Genomic DNA, 21,790 nt, shown 5'->3' on the forward strand with positions numbered 1-21,790 from the left:
AATTTTGAAAGTCCCCTTACCCTTTGAACCTTGTTGATTAAAGGCGGGTTAGTTAGTAGAGAGGTTTTGTTTTAAGACTGAGTGTTGCTGCTTAGTGCGGGGAGTGTTTCAAGTGCTGGCTCTTGTAGCCTGCACGTAGGTTCTTAATTGAGAATGTATTTTGAAAGCCATAAGTGCACTTGGAGATTATGCAAAGCAGGCACATGTTTTATAAATACATTTTAAAAATTCAGTAACATACAAGTAAAGAGTTAGAGTTAACCTTAGGTCTGATTGTGCTGGGATTTGTGTTCTGAAAGTATGTTGAAGGCTTCTGTTCCAACTCTTATGCCTTGTATATTAGTAGCATTGACAGGCTCAGAATCAAAACCTCCATCACTGTTATAAGTATTCTTTAACCTTGTTGTAGGTCTTGGTTAGATTTGTAATGAAAAAGAAAGACTCATATGAAACTTACATCCACTGTACACTCTTTCCCCCTTGTTACTGTTAAAAAAAAACACCCCAAAATAAATACATGAATGTATTCAGTGTTTATCAGAAATATAAGTGAATCTATACCAGTGAGTGAATAAACTCAGATTTTGTCTACTTCTTTATGTTGACCTGCATTGTTCATCTTGGTCCCAAATGGCTAACTAGATTTCAAGCTGTAGTAATCACAGAAATAGCTCATGAAAAATGAAATTAAGGGAGAATCTACTTAACAATTTGATAAGATGTGACCTTGTAGCAAAATATGATTTGTCTCCAAGAAAGCAAATATCAGAAATTGCTTAAGAGAGTAAATATTTTCCCAGAAATTGTACAGAATAATTTCAAGCAAGAGAAAATGTACACTAATAATTGAAACTTTCAGAAAATCCCCCACAAAAAAACAAATATATTTGTAATGTTGCACAAGTGCATTTCCTATCAACAAGACCATTACAAATAAAGAAAATCGCCAGCTGAAGAAACATTAACTACTACATTGTTCTGCAGGCAGTCCAGCTTGCCAGTGTATGCTCCTGGTTCCCAAGCTGCCTGGCTGCAATCTGTACTCCAATTCTGGCTTCCTGCCTAGTTCTGTGGCATACTGTAGGAAGCATGCATGGTAATCCAGCTAACTCCCCATTAGAAGGAAAGCTGATGAGCAAGACACAGCAGCAGACGGGTCCCAGCAGGGCAAGGAGACAAAACAAAATATTGAATGCCTGGCTGCAGCAGAATGGCAAATTTCATGGTGAAATGTTGACGTCTGTGGAGCTTGGAAAAATGCCAGATTCCACAGTGACCCTGTGATGGCGCAGACTCACCACTGCTGGCGCCTCCTGCTGGTTGCTCTGGGAATTAGCTCAGTCCTAGCTGTGCAGCTCCCTCAGCAGGTGGTGTCCCACCCATTGCCTGCTCTGCTGTGCTGTCTGGGACCTGCATTGCTCCCTGGTTTGCGGCATCCTCTTCTGGACACAGCCCTCCGGCTGTGCCCCACTCAGTTCTCTCCCCTTCCGGGGGTAATGGCAGTCCTTCGGCTTGCACCTGCCTCAGTGGCCAACCACAACCCAAAGTCTAGCCCCTCACCTCAGGGCAAGCTGCAGTCTGTATCGGCCACACTCCTCCGCAGCCAGGTGCAGTGCAAGGGGGGGACCCAGGCCCACCCACTACTCTGGGTCCCAACCCAGGGACCCTCTAGTGGCAGCCTCTCTCTGCCCTCCTTCTCGCCCCTTGTCCGACTATCTTCCCTGGGCCACTTCCCCTTTGGCCCCTTGCACCTTCTTGGGCCTTCTAGTCAGGGGCTGCAGCCTGGCAGGTCACAGGCGGAAGCCCTCTCTCTGCTAACCCTGAGCCGGCCCAGCACTGCTCTGTCCAAAGTGTTACCTCCTTACCTCAGGAGCCAGTCCTTCTCCCTTGCTAGTCAGAGAGAGACTGCCCTCTCCTTTGCTAGGCAGCCTTTATATAGGGCCCAGCCTGGCCCTGATTGGCTGCCTCTTTCTTTGCCCTGATTGGCTCTCCACAGGCCTTTGCTGACTGTTCCAGCCCTTTTTCTCATGGAGTGGGGCAGCCGCCCCGCTACACACCCCAGTTGGGATGATTGGGGGCAGTTCATGTGAGTTATTGTATCAGGCAGTCTGCATACTTAGACAGAAGTCACTGCAGTGGTTTACATTTGGTTCACGTTTTGAAGGTTATCTCTGCAACCATAAGGGCTAGAGCCATAATTATTTAAAAATGAAAATTCTGAATTTGGAGCATGATTCTGCAGTATTGGGTGAATTCCAGAACTGCAGAATCACAGAATAAACAGGGCTCCCGCTATGCCATTTTTGAACTTTTTATGGACCTTTAAGGTAGGATTAATCAGACAGGAGCTCCCAACAGGTCTGAGATTTTGGGTAGCCCTTACCAGAGGCAGCACAAGATGTGTTTCATTAATCCCACCCCACTGCACAGTGCACACCCGTGAAAGAGCTAGCCACTGTCTAGTCCTTAGTGAATAGCAATTGAAACACTAATAGAAAATTTTTGCAAAGAAGTCTGTTAAAGGTTAATTCTAGGGTGATTCCTAGAAAGAACAGCCTGACATTATGTCCCTTGTATGAAAAAGACAAACTATAATTCATGGAATGTGTAATCTAAACATATTATATCCAAGATTCAGTGCACCAAATTCTGATTGCAGTTACAATGGATGTACAGCACTGTATGTCCAGTGATGGTGCTACTCCAGATTGACACTTGTGTAACTGGGATCAGGATCTGGCCCTGAATTTCTGTTATTACTGGGGATCACACAGGTGTTTAGATTGTTTATTTTAAACACACTAAGTCAGAATCTTTGCTGTGCCAGATTTCCACTGGGCACAGTAGAGTGGGTTAACAGGGATCTGGTTATAGCTCTCTGATTCTTTGATCAGTGCCAGTGTAGCTTAGAGCATCCTGGGCCAGGTGCCAACAGTCCCCAAGAGAACAGATGCCAGCTGAAGATAGCAAGAATACAGCACACGCTAGCCACACCAACTCTCTGCCCCGACTAAACATCCTACTCTGGGAGTCTGTGAGATGAGTGGCAGGAGAGCCAGTGCACCAGTGGAGCAGAATGGGCTAATGAATTTGACTGACAGCCCTGACTTCAGAAACTCATTTTCAGATCCTTCTATAGTGGTGATATTTTTAAGGTAATGACATATTTAGAGAAGAGAGAAATCCTATCTGAAGCTTACCTGCCTTGATAGTGTCCTTGTAAATGTTTTTCCCTTTATGGTCCTTAAATCCCTGCTTGATATGTTTGATGCACTGTGCCTCTAAATAGTAATTTATTCCCAAGAAGAAACGAGATATTGCCATTAACTATACTTATGTGTCACTTGCTTCAGTCATATACATTAACACTGTCAAAGAGACGACTGGAAAGTCAGACCCAGTTGGTGTTATCTCGCCAGTGTCACTCTGATCCACTACTAAGAATTGATGGAATTTTATCACTTCTGTCTTTCTTGTACAATGCCAACTTAGCAGTAGTTGACAGCGTGGAAAAGCTACCTGTGACTAAACAGCAGGAGATTCTTATTTTTGTCTGAAGAGTTCAATTATTTTATGCATATATCAGTTATTAATGACTAACAAAGCTTGTATAAATATTCAGAACTATAAAAGAGCATCTGCATAAAAAACAACGTTTAAATATTTCCTTCTCAACCTAGATGTCACTCTGTGAAAGTGGTTCTGTTAACAGCAATACCATATTTGTGGTTGTTTAAAACTTTGGCTCATTATTGCTGTTATTCAGTCCTGGAGTACACTAGGGTACCAGTAGCATGCACGTGCACCCCAAGTCGGAGGAAACTGTAGGTGCTTCAACAGCTAGGCGTTGTAGGTGCTGGTAGCCCTGGTGAGTCCCAGTAACCATTCAGACATATGGCTAAGGGAAAGGTTATTTTTTGTGGAACTGGCAGGAAAGGGAAAGATTGCAAATACCCTAGGAAGAGAGACTTAATAGTTACAGTGCAAAGTGTGCAATAATGGTAAATGTTTCAGTCCCTAGGGGGCAGTCCAATTGAGAATTGGGGCTCTTCAGCCCTACTAGTGCCTGAGGTGCCCTCACCAGTCCAGTCTCTGCTCAAAGCAAATAGGACCTTGCAGGTTTCCAAGCCAGGCTCAGTTAGTGTTTATCATTGGGGCCCCTCTGCAATAGCTCCCTGCCAACCACTGCTGCTCCCCCATAAATCCCACACAAGCCTGCACCCAGGTATAATGTCTGGGAGTCACAGCCTCTTCCACAGGTGGCGCTCCATATTGTTCCTGTTGTCAACTTCTCTCCAGCTTCCTGTTTCATGTGGCCACTGCTTCAGCTGACCTCAGCTCCTGGCTTCCCTGCGGCCACTGCTTCCAACCACAGCCCAGCCACTTCCTGGTTCAGGGCCTTTCCCCTTACCTGGCCAGAAGAATGGGAAGTGCAGTGGGTGAGGAGGAGTTATAGTCCCCCTGCCTTGCAGAGCCATACCTGTGTTTAAAATTAAGCATATGCTTAAGTACTTTCCTGAATCAGGGCCTAACTGTTTGCTTTTTCTCCTTAAATATATCTAGTAACAGTATCTGTGTGATTATCGATTATTTGTAACTGAAATAGCATAGAATTCTAAGAGGAAAAGATGCTTTTAACCATTCAGCATTACATGATAATGACTCACAAATTTCAGGTTGTGTTCTAAAAGGAATAAGATCATATTTTTCTTTGTTGTAGCCCTCAAGTTTGGATGATAGACGAGGCAGTCGGCCACGGTCTATGGTTAGATCATTCACAATGCCTTCATCTTCAAGACCTTTATCTGTTGCATCAGTATCATCTGTCTCATCGGACAGTACCCCTTCCAGACCTGGCTCTGATGGGTAAGTAAGGTATAACAATTAAGAGCTTGTAATTGTGGAGAAAGATTCAGCATGCAAATCCTTACTGGGTTGTGAGAAGCCGTCAACACCTAAAAATCTCTTTAATTACAAATGTATAGTATAGTGCATGTGTTATCTTAATTCTTTGTTTTATAAAGTTATCAATATGAGCAACTAAAACTCAAGTACATTTCTTTTGAGCAAATTGTTTCTATACTGAAAGCATTTTCGGGTATGCATGTGGGGAGACATGGGTCTTACTAGAAATTTGGCATTTTAGAAAATTCTTTCAGCAGTGATACTTACGTCTCTCTAAAATAGACTACTACTGAGAAGAAAGCATCGTTTTTTAACAAATACTATCATTTCTTAAAAGAACCTTGTTTTTCTCAATGCCGATTTCAAGATACACTATTTGATTTTTATTAGGGCTGTCGATTGATCGCAGTTAACTCACACAATTAACTCAAAAAATTAAATCGCAAATAAAAAAATTAAATCGCGTTTAATTGCAGTTTAAATTGCACAGTTAAACAATAGAATACCAATTGAAATTTATTAAACATTTTGGATGTTTTTCTACATTTTCAAATATATTGATTTCAATTACATCAATGTGTTCAGTTACAACACAGAACACAAAGTGTACACTGCTCACTTTATATTATTTTTATTACAAATATTTGCATTATAAATATGGTAAAAGAAATAGTATTTCTCAATTCACCTCATACAAGTACTATAGTGCAATCTCTTTATCATGAAAGCACAACTTAAAAATGTAGATTTTTTTTGTTACATAACTACGCTCAAAAACAAAACAATGTAAAACTTTAGAGCCTACAAGTCCACTGAGCCCTACTTCTTGTGCAGCCAATCGCTAAGAGAAACAAGTTTGTTTACATTTATGGGAGATAATGCTGCCTGCTTCTTATTTACGTCACCTGAAAGTGAGAACAGACGTTCACATGGCACTTTTGTAGCCGGCATTGCAAGGTATTTACGTGCCAGATGTGCTAAACATTCATATGCCCCTTCATACTTTGTAGATTGGGATAAGGCAGGGTTTAGCTGCCAAAAAGTGAAGCTTTGTGGTAGGATTGCTCTTCATCGGCAGAAAATGACTTAAAAGAAAACTATATATCCATACAAGGCTAGTGGGGAAACTGGCTGTGTGCTGCCATCATAAAAAGTGCCATTCTCTTTGTTTCTCACTCCTCACGTTACTTTTTCCATTTCTGCATATTTGGCTCTTATCTCTCCCCGTTCAAGCCTTTTACATTTTTGCCTCTCTTTCAGCTTTTTCCATTTTGCACCTCTACTCCAGCTCTGCCATTGTACATACCATTTGGCAGGCTGTGTGTTTGTGGTGGGGGCGGGGTCCGCATGTTGCAGACAGTTTGTCTGGGATTACAGTTTTCCTTTGTTCTCCTCCTCCAGTCCGCTTCCTTTTTAATCCTGCTTCACAGAGGTTGTGCAATTATAAGAAATATAGAAGAAAGCTCTATAATGCAAGTCATCTTCCTTGTGCAAGCTCTTTACACATGGAACTATTACAAAGAATTACAGTTACAATTTTCTTTTATAGTCATGTAGGTTGGCCCTCCCCTTCCCCTGAAGTCAGCTCTATGTGTGAATGCAATTGAGCCTGAACAGAAAAGTGAAACCAACAAGGCAGTTGCAATAAATATCATGATAACCTACTGGATACACTTCATCATCAGAAAAAAGAACTTAGTTTTGAAACTCACAATAGGGCCTGATCCAAGGCTCATTGAAATTAATGGGAGTTTCTCAATTTATTTTAATGGACATTGACTCAGGCTCATAGTGCCTTGGAAGGTTGAACATACCTATAGCTTAATACGCACAAAGACCTTTGTCTCACTTTTGCCAGGCTGTACATCCGTCATGTTCCGGGTTGCAATTCAGACCAGTGTGAGAGGTTGTGTCACCACTTGTCCTGAGTGCCTTAAATGCTCTGCGCTGTAGCTCCTTGTCTGGACACTCCCAATAAACATACAGAAATGCACGGAGTGCCTGTGTGCTGTGCAACCCTGGTTCAGCACTCCGACCCCAGCAGCCTGCCTACAACACAACAGCCCCATCCTCATCTTGACCATCCTTGGTTACTAATTGCAGGGTGACCCCAACATGCCCCCAGTCCCTAATTTCCCCAAAACCATCTATCGTGAACTGTCCAGCCCTCTCCTGGAATAGTGAGACTTAATAATATCCGTTGCTCCTTTAAAGAGACAAAAGCACAGCAACTTGTTGCCTTAACTGAACTTAACTTTCACCTCAATACAAACACAACACTGGGTTGGTTTAGATTAAAAGTAAAACACGTTTATTAACAAAGAGAGGTTTTAAGTGAGTTCAAGTACAAGGGATAAAGACAAAATGGTTATAAGCAAATAAAAGGAAAATATGCTGTCTAGTGGCTAAGACTTAACTAAATAAGCGACAGCCTTAGTACAAGGTAGATTTCTTACCAATCTTTCTTCTTTCCATGATGGACTTTTAGTTAGGACCTTGGGCTTGTGCATTTTAGGAACATAATTCTAGCATACCCATAACTTTTTGTACACACCCTGTACATATGTCATGCAAGACTATTAATGATCAGTGAGTTGTTAGTTTTCCAGTGATATCTTACATGATGCCTTTTAGATACAGATTATGACAAGAGAGTGTTAGGTGTAATGAGTATGTCAGGCCTGATGAGAGTTGTTGACACAGAATAGAGAACCACAAATGGGCCTTTGTGTCACAACCTCGCAGTGCCCTATCATTTAATCCAAATATTTGTAAGGGTGGTGTTGTGGGTGAAGTTATGTGAACACCTCTCAGAGTTTAACTCCACATCCCTTATGGATTTCTGTCTGCATTTTGGTGCCATTTCCTTACCACATTCAGCTGCTTAATGCTCATGTGGGTAAATTGGGAGGTCTAGAAAGGTGCTTAATTTGTTTAGTTACACAGTTAATGCAGGTTTTTTACTTGTAATAAAAGGGAAATAGGTTTTTGGGGAAGTTGCTCATTACACTCCTAAAAGGCTATTCAGTATAGGTACCCTGCTGACTTCGAGTAAACCTAGAGTGAGCTGTTACACTCCTCCATGGGGAGAACAAGTGAATGTGGTTTTACTGGGTCTGCAATCTCATGAAAAATTACTTGAGGTTAAGTAGTAAAACTCACATAATTTCTCCAAACAGAGACTGGGGAATATTCTGTCACCACCTGCACCAATGCAATTTAATCAGAGTCATAAAGGTGGCACAGATGTTAAAGGTTGTGCCTAATTCCCATTAAAATCAATTGAAAGATTCCTATGGACTTCAATGGGAGTTGGATTTTTACTTGTGTGAGAGGTGCAGCTAGGCCCATTAATCCACCAATGAACTGAGCCCCAGAAGTTTGGCCTTTCAGGAGACATGCTACTGCAAACAGTTCTACCCATGTCTTGGAGATCAAAATGTTTGAAGATTCTTTGACTTAGGAAAAAATGGGTCTTTTCAGAAGTCACTATTTTAGAAAAATGCTTTTAATTGGAACAGTATTTTGAACATTTAATACAGCACCGATCGGAAACAAAATCAATATATAGTTATAAAAACATGCTTGAAAGGACACTTTTCTCTCAAACAGTGGTGACACCTAAAATTGCCTGATGTCTAAGAAGGTGAAAGTGTATGGTTTCCTGTAAGGTCCACACCAGACTGTTATTTTGGGCTCTTAAATTGTTTATAGGTATCAATATTGATACATGTAAATGTTGGTACTCACCAGTAATTATACACATGTGTATTTATCAGCTGAATGTGAATAGGAAGTACCAGGTAACGGTAGGAAGCATGGATATTGGGAGAGGAGCATATTAAGGACCAGGGCCACGGGCACGTGGAACTGGGCTGGGGGGCAGGGAATAAGTATGGTGACAGTCTGGTCTGTTCATGGACGGCATTGAGTGGAACAGAGCTCTGCAGAGGGATGTCGGAGTGGATGATACCTCTGTGTGGGGGCCATTAAGTGAAATCGAGTGGGGGACATGAAAAATAAGAGGGCTTTTCATTGAGAGTTGGAGGAGGCATATCATATCCATGCTTATTAAAGCCCTTGAAAATTTGACTAAACAAAAAACTTTAACTTAGAGGTAATGTTGTTGAAGTGCAAATCCCATCAGTTCATTCTCTTAAAAAAAAAAAAAAATCACCAGTTAAGCTAACATTCATATTCACACCAAACTCAATCATATCCAAACAAGATAACACCGAAACGCACCCAGACTCCATAACTACAATACCAAACTTACTTATAATTCTAATGTACAACCAGGCACAATACAATCATCATCTAAGTTCTCAAAACGATACTCAAATGCAAAACCTTATCTCTGACTGCATGCTGACATTATATAGACTTAAAATTGTATGTATGTCAATCAATAATTATCTGAATCTGACTGAGGTTGGAGCAAAGTTTTCCATTTGAGTGATTTCAGGGAATTGGATATGTTTTTGTCAGTAGTTAAGGAATTATATATTAATTTGATATATCAGGCTTGATAGCATCCTGAAAGAAAAATAAGAAAGACGTTCAGAATTGTACTTTAAGACACTAGAAGTAAAAAAATGTTATTAAATATTTAATGTTTCCCATTGGAAAGTGAGATTCCCAAAGAATGCTTTAATGTACAAACAATAACCAGTGCTTGTTTTGCAGAAGTATTTTTCTTTAAGAATCATCTACACTATAAACTGTTCTGCATTTTAATCATAAATAGAGTTACAGAGAAATAGGTTACATTAGAGCATACAAAGTTGGATTAATATTAGTGGAGAAAGTTTTTGACTAAACAAATTAGATGATGAAAGACCTAAAGAAATCAGTAGAGCTGACCAGAACATGGAAATCCCTTCCCATGGAAAATTTCATGTTTTTGAAAAAAAAAAAAAAAAAAATGTCCTGAATTGGGATGTTAGGTCAAAAGCATTAAATTTCTCACGGAAAGGGATTTCCAGAGAAATTCCATTTTGGGAGGCCCAAAACAGAATTTTTCTGCTTGCTGGCTGCCTTCCTGAAAGGCTCTTGTCAGTTTCATGTTCTGTCTGCAGGCGGGTAGTTGCCATTTCAGTATTCCCAAAGGGAAACCAAAATTTTGATTTTGCAAAAAGGACATGTTCTGTCAAAAAATCATTCCAGTCAACTATAGGCCTGAAATCCAGGGACAAGGAAATAATAAGTTTGCAGGGGAAGAGGGTCATGGTTTTTCTCTGTGAGTGCTTTTTGTGATCACCAGCTGATTCACAGTAACTTGCATTGACTTTTTGGTCCGTTGATCTCTTGTATGTCCCCTACCCTTTAATGTTTCTTCCCTTGTTGGAAGGGCTGGAGAAAGAAGAAGAAAAAAATTAAGTAATAAGATGTACCACCCTGACCACTTTGCTTATAATTATACTGCTCCCCAGCTCTTCCTGGTTTTGTGTTTCTTAGATCATGAGCAACTTAGACCAGAGCCTGACATACTCAGTACAGCTCCTAGCACAAGTGGTGCCCTGATTCTAGAAATGGCCTCTGATTTCTATTGCAGTATTACTAATAATGTGCCCAGAAGAGAAGCAGTTAAATCACTATCTAAATGGTAGTAATCACTCCTGGGTTAGAACACAAAAATCAGGAGACCTATGGTCTATTCAAGTGAAGTGAGGTTTTTACCCACGAAAGCTTATGCCCAAATAAATCTGTTAGTCTTTAAGGTGCCACCAGACTCCTTGTTGTTTTTATGGTCTATTCAAGCTCTGACATTAGCCTGCTTTGTAACCTTGGGGAAGTCATTTCACCCTTTTGTGAGTCAGTTCCAGGTCATAAGGTTAATTAGTAAGGGCCCTGTAACGGGGTGCACTCATGAGTGTCCCCTTGGCCGAGTGTGTGTGCCTGCACTCTCTCCCTCTCAATTTGTACCTGCTCCGGAATAGACCAGAACTACTTCCCTGGAGGCAATGACTTTGCCCTCTCAGGGCCTTTCTAGCCCCAGCTCTTCAGCTGGGCCACTAAAAGAGTTTAGTTCTCCCTTCTGGGATGTCTCAATGTCCAGTCCACTTCCCCCAGTGACTAATGGGGGACTCAGGAGGACCTGGGCCCACCCACTACTCCAGGTCCCAGCACAGGGACCCTGTAGATAGCAGCTGTCGCTGTGTCCCTTTATCTAAGTTGTGCTGCTGCTCTAATTCCCTGGGCCACTTCTCCACGGCCCTGCACCGTCTTCACTCTTATCTCAGGGCCTTGTCCTGATGGAATCTCTGCAACTAGCTCAGGGCTCCTTCTCTCTCTCTCCCCGGCTTCTGGCAGCACTACCTCATCTAAAATCCTGCAACTCCCTCAGCCAGCCACACACCATCTGCACTCCTCTAGCTCTAGCAAGGAACTGAACTCATTCTGGCCCAGCAACTCTTCTTATACTAGCCTGCTAGGCCCTGATTGGCTGCTTCCCACACAGCTGCTGTAGGCAGCTTGGAGGACCTCTTTTCTGCCCTTTTCTGTGGTAGGGTGTGGCAGGGCCACCGGCCTCCAGCAGGGGACCTCGGGCCCAGTCCACCTCATTACAGGCCCACTTCTTCAAGGTGCTGATTTGAATGTCTTTTGTCAGATGTCTAATGAATAAACTTAAGTTCTAAGAGGGGCTGGCCAGAAACTGAAATTTCAATTCTGTAGGAAATTCTGAAATTAAAAAAAAATTGTTCTCACATGGTACAAAAAATGAAATTTCAAAATTTCCCACAAAACAGGAATTCCAAAATTTAATTTAGAAACAGCAGCTTTTCATTTCAATCTTTTCAAAATGTTTCCAATGCTTCAACAGCTTCCCAGAGCTGTGGCAACTCACCAGATGGGGAGCTGGGCAGCTAAGCCCTGGAAGCAATCAAACTGGGCAGCTCAGCCCTGGCTCTGGGGCAATCTGGGGCAATCAAACTGGTAGTCTGGCTGGTAGCTGCCAGGCGGTCTGCTGAGGAATCAGGTAAGCTGGTAGGAAACCAGGTTTCCAGTAGCAGCTGGTGTCCGTGATTTTCATTGGAATTTCATCTTCATCATCACATTCTCATGGAACCTTTCGATTTTAACAAATTGGTATTTTCCAGTGGAAAAACATTACATCTGAAAATTTCAAACCAGTTCTTGTTCTTTTTTTAAATCAGGTCATTGTTTTACATAATTATTTAGCAACATTTTTGTAAGACGTCTGATATGAGTTTTGAATGGATTAACATATTACAGAAGGTTCATTATAGTGTTAATTTAGATTTAAAACATGGTTTTAAAAATTCACACCATTGCTGATAAAAGTTACATATTAACAATGGAGGCAGTAGCTCTGATTTCAGGATTGCCAAAATATACTTGAAAGATGAATGTAAAAACAAAACAACCAAACCCTAACATTAATTAACAAGACTCAGTAATTTTGGAACTAGTCTTTTAAGAAGATAAACCACAAGGAGAGTCTATTGTCATTGATGCAAATGAATGTTACTAGCATAAATTCCCTATGCGTTTTCTGCAATATAGTCTTTCCAGTATAAAATACATTGAATATTTAATAGAGGGCACAAGCTGATTTATAAATACATATTATCATATGTATTTATATTCTGAGTTTCCATTCTTTGGAAATACTGTAATGTAGTAAATATGAATAATCCTGCCTGTAATACTTACTGCATATTTCTTTGTCACTGTAAAAATGTGGCCTGCAAGCGCCTCCTGCTGGCCAGGTGCATGCCTGAACTGTTTTTGTGGTGCCCTCCACCAGCAGTTTCTCTTTTCAGATGGATTTTCAGTGACTCAGCCCTCCCTCAGTCTATATGTGAAACAAATAGAAAATAAACCCCTTCTGGGGTAACACAGTCCAACAAATGGTTAGCTCCCCACCCCACCCCGAGGTCCTCTGTCCCATCTCTGGGCCTGTTTGAGCACTTTCCCCCTTCTTGGGATCCACACAAAACTAGTTGCCTCCTCAGCCCTTTGCCACTCAGCCTGTGGCTGGTGGAGGGATCTGGCCCTCCCCACTACTCCGGGTCCTAACCCAGAGACCCTACAACTAGTAGCCACCTGTTGCTTCCTTCACTAGTGTCTATTGCTGCATTCCTTGGGCTGCTTCCCACTCTGTCTCATCAGCTTCTTGGGTCCTTGGCCTGTTCCCTGTTTAAGCCCCCTTGCCTAGAGAGTCTCTTCCATGTTCTCTCAGGATTCTTTCTCACAGGCCCTTCACCTCATGAGCTTATAACAGTCTCTGGCCCTTCTTGTCAAGTCTCTCTCTCCTAGGCCTCAGTGCTTGGAGAGCTTCACAGTCCTATCCCTTCTTAGGCAGGGTTTCTCCCCATTCTCCGTACCTGTGGAATCTCACAGCCTTCCACTCCTTTTGGTCCCAGCCAACAACTGCTCTGTCCAGCTGCTGCAGCTTCCTCAGCCAGCCAGGAACATCATACTTCCTCCTCTGGCTCCAGCCAGCAACTGAGCTGTCCAGGCCCTGCAATTCCTTTTATATGAGCTTTCCCTTCAGCCTCTCTAGGCCGCTTGGAGGACCCCACTCTATTGCCTTTTTTCTGTGGCGGGGTATGGTAGGACTGCAGGGTCTTCCCGAGGGCCTCAAAGGGTACACCCCATCACAGTCACCATGTTGAAATATATATATATATATATATACTATATATGTTATGCAAATATAATCCTTGATTCTACACTGGAAACCTCTAGTACACAACCATGAGCCTTTGAACCTCAGATAACATCAATGGATTTCACAAGGTCAGTGAGAGGTCCACACTAGTGGATCCCAATGCAGGATCAGAGCCTACAGATGCAGGCATTATAGCTCAGTATATACTTTTCTTCCTTATGAAGAAAGCTTTCTTATAAAGAAAATTGACTTTGTATCACACAGTTTGTCTTTCTGCCATGCGATAATTTTAATTTGTTTTTATAAATTGTTTAATATAATGTTTAACCTAGGTTGTGTTCTTTTCATCTTTCATAAGAGCAAATACATATCAAAATAATTTGTAGTCTGAAATTTATCTTTTTTAAGCTAATTTTGTAGAAAAAATTACCTTTTACGCTGCACATTATACATGAAAAACTAGCACAAAAGGAGTCATAGTATGTTTAGATCTTTAATTTCCTGGAAATTTAAGCCAATGGACTCAAAACAGAAAAAAATCATTGAAATATTCCTTAGAGTTTTGCTTGGCATATTTAAATAATAAAATTAAAAAACATGTTTAAATATTGAACTGTTTATTATTTTCTTTTAAAAGTTCATTAAAACCCTAAAGGCTTCTGCTGTGCAGTTGGAGCAAAAAATAGTCAACTGTGAAGGGTAAAAATTGTATCTTTTCAAAGAGAGGTTATGATAGTAGGGTACCAGCCTTGCATATATTCACACACTCAAAATACATGTCTGTTTACCAAATGCCTGAGGTTTGTACCGTTCCTGTTATGAAAATTCATCTACTATTCAGAAATCAACCTTGCCCTTAGTTATTGGCAATAAAAAAATGAATCTAAAGACTTTCACTAACTTGTCATCCTTCAATCTTTTTTATAGCATCAGAAACTTGGAATTTCTCTTTTATCCTCATAGTACAGTGTATGCACATACATCATGATCTGTAGATATATGCATACACATCATACATATAACATACACATACACATCTAATCACATATGTACATATTATGCATTATGTTTATTATACATACAGCTGGTAGCACTGTTTATTATTAAAGTTGTCTGACACTTCCCATTATAAACCCTGTTTTCAGTTGCTTATAACTTTACCAACCTTTAACCCATGTGGGTTGAGTTTTCCATGCCAGATGTCTGCCTCAGGTGGAATTTTCTTTGGAAGATTTTAGCTGAAACAGTTCAGATTCCTGAAAACGAAACTATGGAAAAATACATTGTTATGCCCATGTAAAAAAAATTCTGGGGACCTTTTCTTTGACAATCTCCAATGCATCTATGCTTTGGAGCAGGGACTAAAAATTTGGCAAGGAGGTGAGTCTTTTGCTGTGCCTGTGAAAGATCCACCCATCCCAAGTCGGCCAAGTTATAAGCCTTTGAAAAATCGCATTTCGCACATGTGTAGTAGACACTTGCTAGACTGCAGCTAAATTCCCCAAAGATTCCGTCTGTACTGGGCATGCTCTAGCCTTGGGCAAAACAAGAATTTCCCTGCAATTGCAGCAGCTCTGCGCTATTGTGGGTTGTCCTGGGTCCAGGTTTGGGCACCTGAACTAAGAGCAGGCATTTTGGGTTCAAGACGAGCTAACAGGGAACCAGTTAGTCAAACCTCAAAACCGTTGCACTGGAAAATTTCATACCAGCTCTAGTCACTATACACTTTCCAACTTCTGCAACAAATGAAGCAGGGGGCCAGCAGACAACAGCCTCCTTCCCTGCATAACCATGGTTCATACCCAGAGCAGGTCTGTCCTGAGTACTGAATGAGGCAGGAGTCCTGTGGAGAAAATAGTATGTGATTTTAGAGGCTCTATCATAATGCATATGCACAGGGGTGCCGAATTAAGGTTACAGATGCAACATCAGTACTGGCATTTCCTAACTTTTCAGTGCTTGACTTTGCAACCTTAATAATAATCTTTTAATGTACTTTTTTGTGGACATGTATACACAGTATGCATATGTATATGATCCTGTAAAGTGTATGTACAAGTACTGCCTGTGTGTACATGTGTGGCATACACATATTCATGAAGTAGAACTTCATCAATTTGCATTATGATCATTTGTGAATTACTAAGATTTGCAGTGAATGAGGCAGGCTGTACATGGGTAGTGGATGATGGTGTGATCTATAAATGTGATGATATATAAACACACAGAGAGATGCTTATCAGTGTGTGTAACCATCTAATAGTAAATTTACCTCAGAACTGGGAGGTACACAGTACTGTTCATTAACAGTTCTGCATTAAATTTTAGCATGAGACAATTACAGTTTGTCATTACCTTCTTTCCCTGTCGTGATAATGATGGTTAACAAAAGATCTCTGGACTAAAATTATACTTTTGTTGGGGACTGGGAAAATTAAAATTTGTTGTTTGACAGTAATATTTCATTGGTCTAAATAAACCAAATTTTCCTTCAGGTTTGTGCTTGAACCTCTTCTGCCAAAAAAGATGCATTCTAGGTCTCAAGATAAGTTGGACAAGGATGACCTAGATAAAGATAAGAAGGAAAAGAAGAAGGAAAAAAGGAACAGCAAACACCAAGAGATATTTGATAAAGAGTTGAAATCTACGGATATTTCTCTGCAACAATCTGAAGCAGTGATCCTTTCAGAAACGGTAATGTTAAGAAACAGAGTTTTATTTAATTGTGGGCAATAACTCGGACATTTTTTACAACACAGAAGGGTCATTTTGACAGTTCATTTTGTTTTTAGACTTAAACTAACTCTGAGAAAAAATTCTATACTCTTTAAAACATTCATTAGTGTACCAAAGTAGATATTTTACTAAACAAAAAGAACAGAATAATGGTATTTCGTATAGACTTTCTGTAAGACTTTTATATATGGCCTTTTGAAAAATACAATAGTTGATATAATTAAAGAAAATTCAGTTACACCATTCATAGCAGGGATTCTTCTAGTTGCTGGTCATGTGAGATTCTGATGGTTCTTCCATGTGGTTTCAGTTATCTTCTGCAAGATAGAGTTGGTGGATATATTGTGCAGTCATTTTATATATGGCAATTACGTATTCTTTATTCCTGAGGGAATTCTGCACCAAAAAATTAAAAATTCCATGTACTATATTTTAAATTCTGCATATTTAATTTGTCAAAATAACACTATATATAATCACCCCAGGTTCAATTATTTCGTTAATTTATTTCAAAATACCTTTCAGCAACTCTGTCACGATGCAGACACACAAAAAGTTCCCCCAGGAGTAGAGTTAAAAAAAACCCTACAACAATCCAGTTCCTGTTTCTCTGCCCCTCCCCGCTCCAGAGCCCAGCCAGGAGCCAGACACCCATACCCCTTCCCCCAGAGCCCAACCGCGGGGCGCCCCCCCCCAGCCCAGACACCCACACTCCCATACCCCCCAGCTGTGGAGCCCACCCCCACCCCTCCCAGCCCGGACACTTGCGCACACACCCTACTCTCCCAGAGCCCAGGAATCCAGATGGAGAAACAGCCTGATGCTGGGTCCCGGGCTTGTGTGGAGTTTCCTGCATGCTGCCTTCTTCCTTCAGGGCGTGCCTGGAACTGTAGCTGTCTGGAGCCCTCCAGCTCCGTTCCCCTCCCACCGGCAGTGTCTTCTATTTGTGAGCTGGGCTGTGCCAGGTCCAGCAGCTCCTAGTGGTAACCAGCAACTCTGCAGCCCATTTCTATGGGGGGGAGGAGGAGGGAGGAAATTCTGTGCAGAACATTAATTTCTGCGCAAATTCTGCATTGCACAGTGGCACAGAATTCCCCCAGGAGTAATTCTTGGAAAGCCATTTTTAACAGAAACATACATACATTTTCATCAGTTCACTGGTGGCTGTATGTAAAGATATTTATTATAGTGTATCTCTTCTTTGAACTGCACCCTTCTTTCCAATTTACCAGGACCACCCCACTGGTGTATGTAAATACTGAAGTTTTATTTTTTAAATTGAAAATTAATCCATTTTTTGCTAGAGTAGTAACCATAGCCTTGGAAGCTCAGGAGGGGCATCTATTTTGATGCTGTTGGTTTAAAACTTTGTCCTCAAGAAATCCGTGTAATGGTCTCTTCTCTGTGTTAGTGTCATGACTACTAGAGCAAACTTCCCTGTTAGCAGGATCCCTGTCTGGTAGCTGGAGTTTTGCTGTGTGCACCCTGAACAGACCTCAGCAAAAACTTAAATCAGAATCCTTGTGCTCTCCATGGATTTGACACAAAGACTATTGAAATTAGAGTTTTTCCATTTACTTCAGTTGGTTTTGAGTCAAGCCCTAGTTTTGTTAAAAGGGAGATTCTCTCTACCAGATCTAGCAGGAGGAGCTTCCTTAGCCTCTTCTCAACCGGAAGACACATTTTGCATAAATTTCCAATGTGCCTCATCTGTTTGGCATAGTGCAGTCAACTGTGTGACTATTAGGGTCTTTTAGTAGTCATATTTTGACTGAATCTAAGCACTGCATTTGACATAGCTCAGATAGATCACTATTGCACTGACATGTCTTAGCTGTTGGGATCAGCAACCCATCTTGGCTGTTGCTATTGATTTCAATTTGGAATCCTTAGAGTGGATTTTTTTCATTTTTAAACTAGTACATACCAAAGGTCCTTATCATATAGTCATGGAGGTGCTCAGTGGTGAACATTGTATAAATACTTATATACTGACAAATATTATTTATCTAACTGCAATTTACTTAATTTTACTTGCTGTATTCTGGGTGACAACAACATGGGTTAAGTGACTGCTGCAAATTTTAGAATATCTTTTTTTCATTCTTTATGCATGATTTCAGAGTTCAGTTCACACCTGCAGACACTATCAAACATTGGTGGCCTAGTCTAAGCTCTTTGGATGGAGCATGTGTCAACACACATCTGACATATTTTGTAGGTAAAATGCACTAGCATTCACAATCTGCTGGTGTGTACATTGAGTAAACTCAGGCCCACACCCTGATAGCTCAGAGGGTGTATATGGTCACATCTACACATGAGGAGCTGTGCTGGCAGCTGCAGAGGAAGAGTCTGCTCCCTTGGTGACTGCACAGTTGCTTTGCCTTGGCTACAGCAATGGCTGAGGCACCATGCATCCTGCCGAGAAGAGATAAGGAAAGGTTGAAAGGAGCAAAGGTAAGTCTCAATGAGGTGTAGAAACAGATGTTTCAGTGATGGGCACCTTAGAAATGCCTACAAGGGATAGATAGGAAGTTCGATTAGCGCACACACAGGTCAATGATAGACACAGGGATGGATTTAAATAGCAGTCTGCACATTTATTAAGTTAACAATGAAGGAATTGGATTTTTTAATGTCTTCCTTCCATGGCCTGTCATCCCAAGAGCACTGCCGATATTGGAGAGGACAGCTCCACTTTGGTTATACTTGCATTGGTCTAGATATTGCAGGCCGCATTCTCAGAGCTTCTGGTCCTTTTCATAAATCAAGATTCACCATCAATGGAAATCTTTAAATCAAGATTGACTATTTTTCTAAAAGATATGCTTTAGTTCAAACATAAATTAATTCAGGGAAGTCCTGTGGCCAGCCTGCGCTATACAAGAGGTCAGACTAGACCAGTGGTTCGCAAACTTTTGTACTGGTGACCCCTTTCACATAGCAAGCCTCTGAGTGTGACCCCCCCCCCCTATTAATTAAAAACACTTTTGTGTATATTTAACACCATTATAAATGCTGGATGTAAAGCGGGGTTTGGGGTGGAGGCTGACAGCTCGCAACCCCCATGTAATAACTTCACAACCCCCTGAGGGGTCCTGACCCCCAGCTTGAGAACCCCTGGACTAGACAATCACAATGGTTCCTTCTGGCCTTCTAGTCTACAAATCACTTCCCCAAGTCGAGAACTCTAGTCCCAGCAGATAATCTCACCTGGCAGCATGGCTGCTGTGCTTCTAAGGCACGTCCTGTGCTTGTCTACAGAGATTGAGGCAGTCCTGTTGGAATCCAGAATGCTTTTCAATAGGAGGTGATATGCTGTCAAATGGAACTTGAAAAGGTTTCTGCTGGAGACAGGCACCTTGATCTTGTTTCTTGTTTAATTCCAATTATGTTGGACTTTCTCTTGACTCTGAAATCACAGCTATCCCTAGCAACTACTAACTTTTATTTATCTGCTTTTTCTATCTACCATGTCCCTGAGAAAAGGATCAGAATGTTTGCATTTTAAAAGGTCTTAGGAACAGATGCCCTCTACCTGAAAGCCTATTGGACCTTGGAACTTGAATTTAACCAAACTTCTGGGAGTGCTTTGAACTCATAAAAACCTGTATTCACTCTCTCAGAATGTTTCATTCTTAGTTGTCATCACCTCTGCCAGGAAGGTTTAAGACATACAGTGCTTTAAGGCCAACCCAACTTTTATCCTTTTCCACAAAGGTAAGGTGGTACTTAGATTTACTCCAAATTTCTCATTCTTAGAGTGATTGTGTATGCCCTCTAAGGGCTTCACTACACTTTAAAAGCTACAGCAGCACCAATGGGGGCTAGGTCAGCTTAACTATGCCACTGAGGGGTGTGGATTTTTCACACCCTTGAGCCACATAGTTAAGTCAACTTAATTTTCTAGTGTAGAGCAGGCCTAAGTGATCACTACTGTTCAAAAATATTTTGAGGCTAGGCAAGCAACTCCTGCTGTGTCTGTGGAGGCAGCAAGTGCAGAAAATAGAATTACTCCTGGCAAGTAACCTCCATTTCCCCCTTATATAGTATATTGCTGACATTTTTCTTTTCTTCAGACCACTACTCCATGTTCTACCATCTACTGAGAGTAAAAATTTCCCTTTTTTTATTGTGATTGGTATATGGAAGGTATTTTTAACAATGGATGGGGCAGAAACATTAGAACTCAAAATTAAAGATAGCAAAGGTAGTAAACTGCAGAAAGGAGTTGGCTGTTTTTCTGTCTGATTAGGAGTATCTCATTGAAGACATTGTGACCGAGAATTGAAAGAGGATTATGGGGTGGGAAGACCAGCTCTGTTGGGACATTTCAATTACCCAAACAAACACAAGCACACAACATCAAGTAAAGAGTTTATGGACCCAATAGAGAGCTCCTTCCTAACACAATACGTAAAAGAGAAACTGAGAATGGGAGCAATTATTGAGAGAGAAGAAAGATTAGAAAGGGAAAGAGATGAGAAGAATAAAAAACCTTAGGTCAATATGGGAAGAGAGAAAGAAAACTTTATATATGATGTAGTCTTGCATGAGAACACAGGCATTTAAACTTTTAATTAGGGTACATAATTTGAGACAAGTGGCCTAGGTCTTGGCTCACCTTTGCAGAGAAATAGCCAGAAGCCTCTCCAAGTGAGCACAGCCTGAGTAGTACTCTTCACTTTGCTGCACAGTGGTACAGATACATGTTGGTGTTGCCATTTAGGACTCTTGACAACTAAATTATTCATATTAAGATGCTTCCAAGCAGAATTTTCTGTCTTCAGATAGCAGATCTCCATTTAGCTAATTGAATCAGCCGATCCATCTTATAAAAGGGTGGGCTTAACTTCACCGTATTTGCTTTCCTTACACTGGTGAAAGGGAAATCAGTTTTCATTTAAAATGACATTAACCTGCTCTGTCTTAAAAGAAAAGGTCAGTTATTTTGCAAGGACTTATGGTTTCTCCTTTGTCAAGTCATATTTTCCAGATATATTTAGCAGTACAGGAAAACATACTGTAGAAGGAGTTGAGCCAGTGTATACACTGAATGATATTTGCAAATAGCCAAATATAGCCATCACTGTCATTTATCTGCCCTGATCATTCTTTCTGAATCCTGAGCTGTCCTCCACACTGAAACAACTGGACTGCACCTCCCTACTCAGAAATATTTGAGGCAGCTCAGACTTGTCCCGGTGGCTCCAGCACTTGCCCCACACCGCTCCTGTCTTTGTACCAGTTTCTCTGTCTCCAGGGGTACAAGCAGAGCTGCAACCACACCTTTTAAGGCTGATTTTGGGACATCAGCCTTCTCCCCACTCTCTCCTAAGGGCAAAATCATTCTCTCTATCACTTGTCAGGATGAGCAGGCCAAATGGAGAAAACTGAAGACCAAGAGGGGCTCTCTAGGTATGTTAGGTACTTACGTGGCTCTCAGTATTGTAGTATCTGAGTACCTCACACCTTTAATATACTTATCCTCACAACACTCCTGCAAGG

General features: G+C 41.1%; 1 protein-coding gene across 2 annotated transcripts in view; it reads left to right on the forward strand.

Moving 5' to 3' along the window:
* Window positions 1–21,790, forward strand: part of DOCK1 (dedicator of cytokinesis 1) — a 558,093-nt gene that overhangs the window by 513,811 nt on the left and 22,492 nt on the right. For both annotated transcript variants that reach the window (XM_065408426.1, XM_065408427.1), the window contains 2 exons: window positions 4,721–4,866; window positions 16,039–16,237. In XM_065408426.1, coding sequence (XP_065264498.1) covers window positions 4,721–4,866; window positions 16,039–16,237 — 345 coding nt within the window. The remainder of the gene's footprint in view (window positions 1–4,720; window positions 4,867–16,038; window positions 16,238–21,790) is intronic.

The sequence above is a fragment of the Emys orbicularis genome, chromosome 7, assembly GCF_028017835.1.
Source record: "Emys orbicularis isolate rEmyOrb1 chromosome 7, rEmyOrb1.hap1, whole genome shotgun sequence".
In the NCBI taxonomy this organism is placed as follows: domain Eukaryota; kingdom Metazoa; phylum Chordata; order Testudines; family Emydidae; genus Emys; species Emys orbicularis.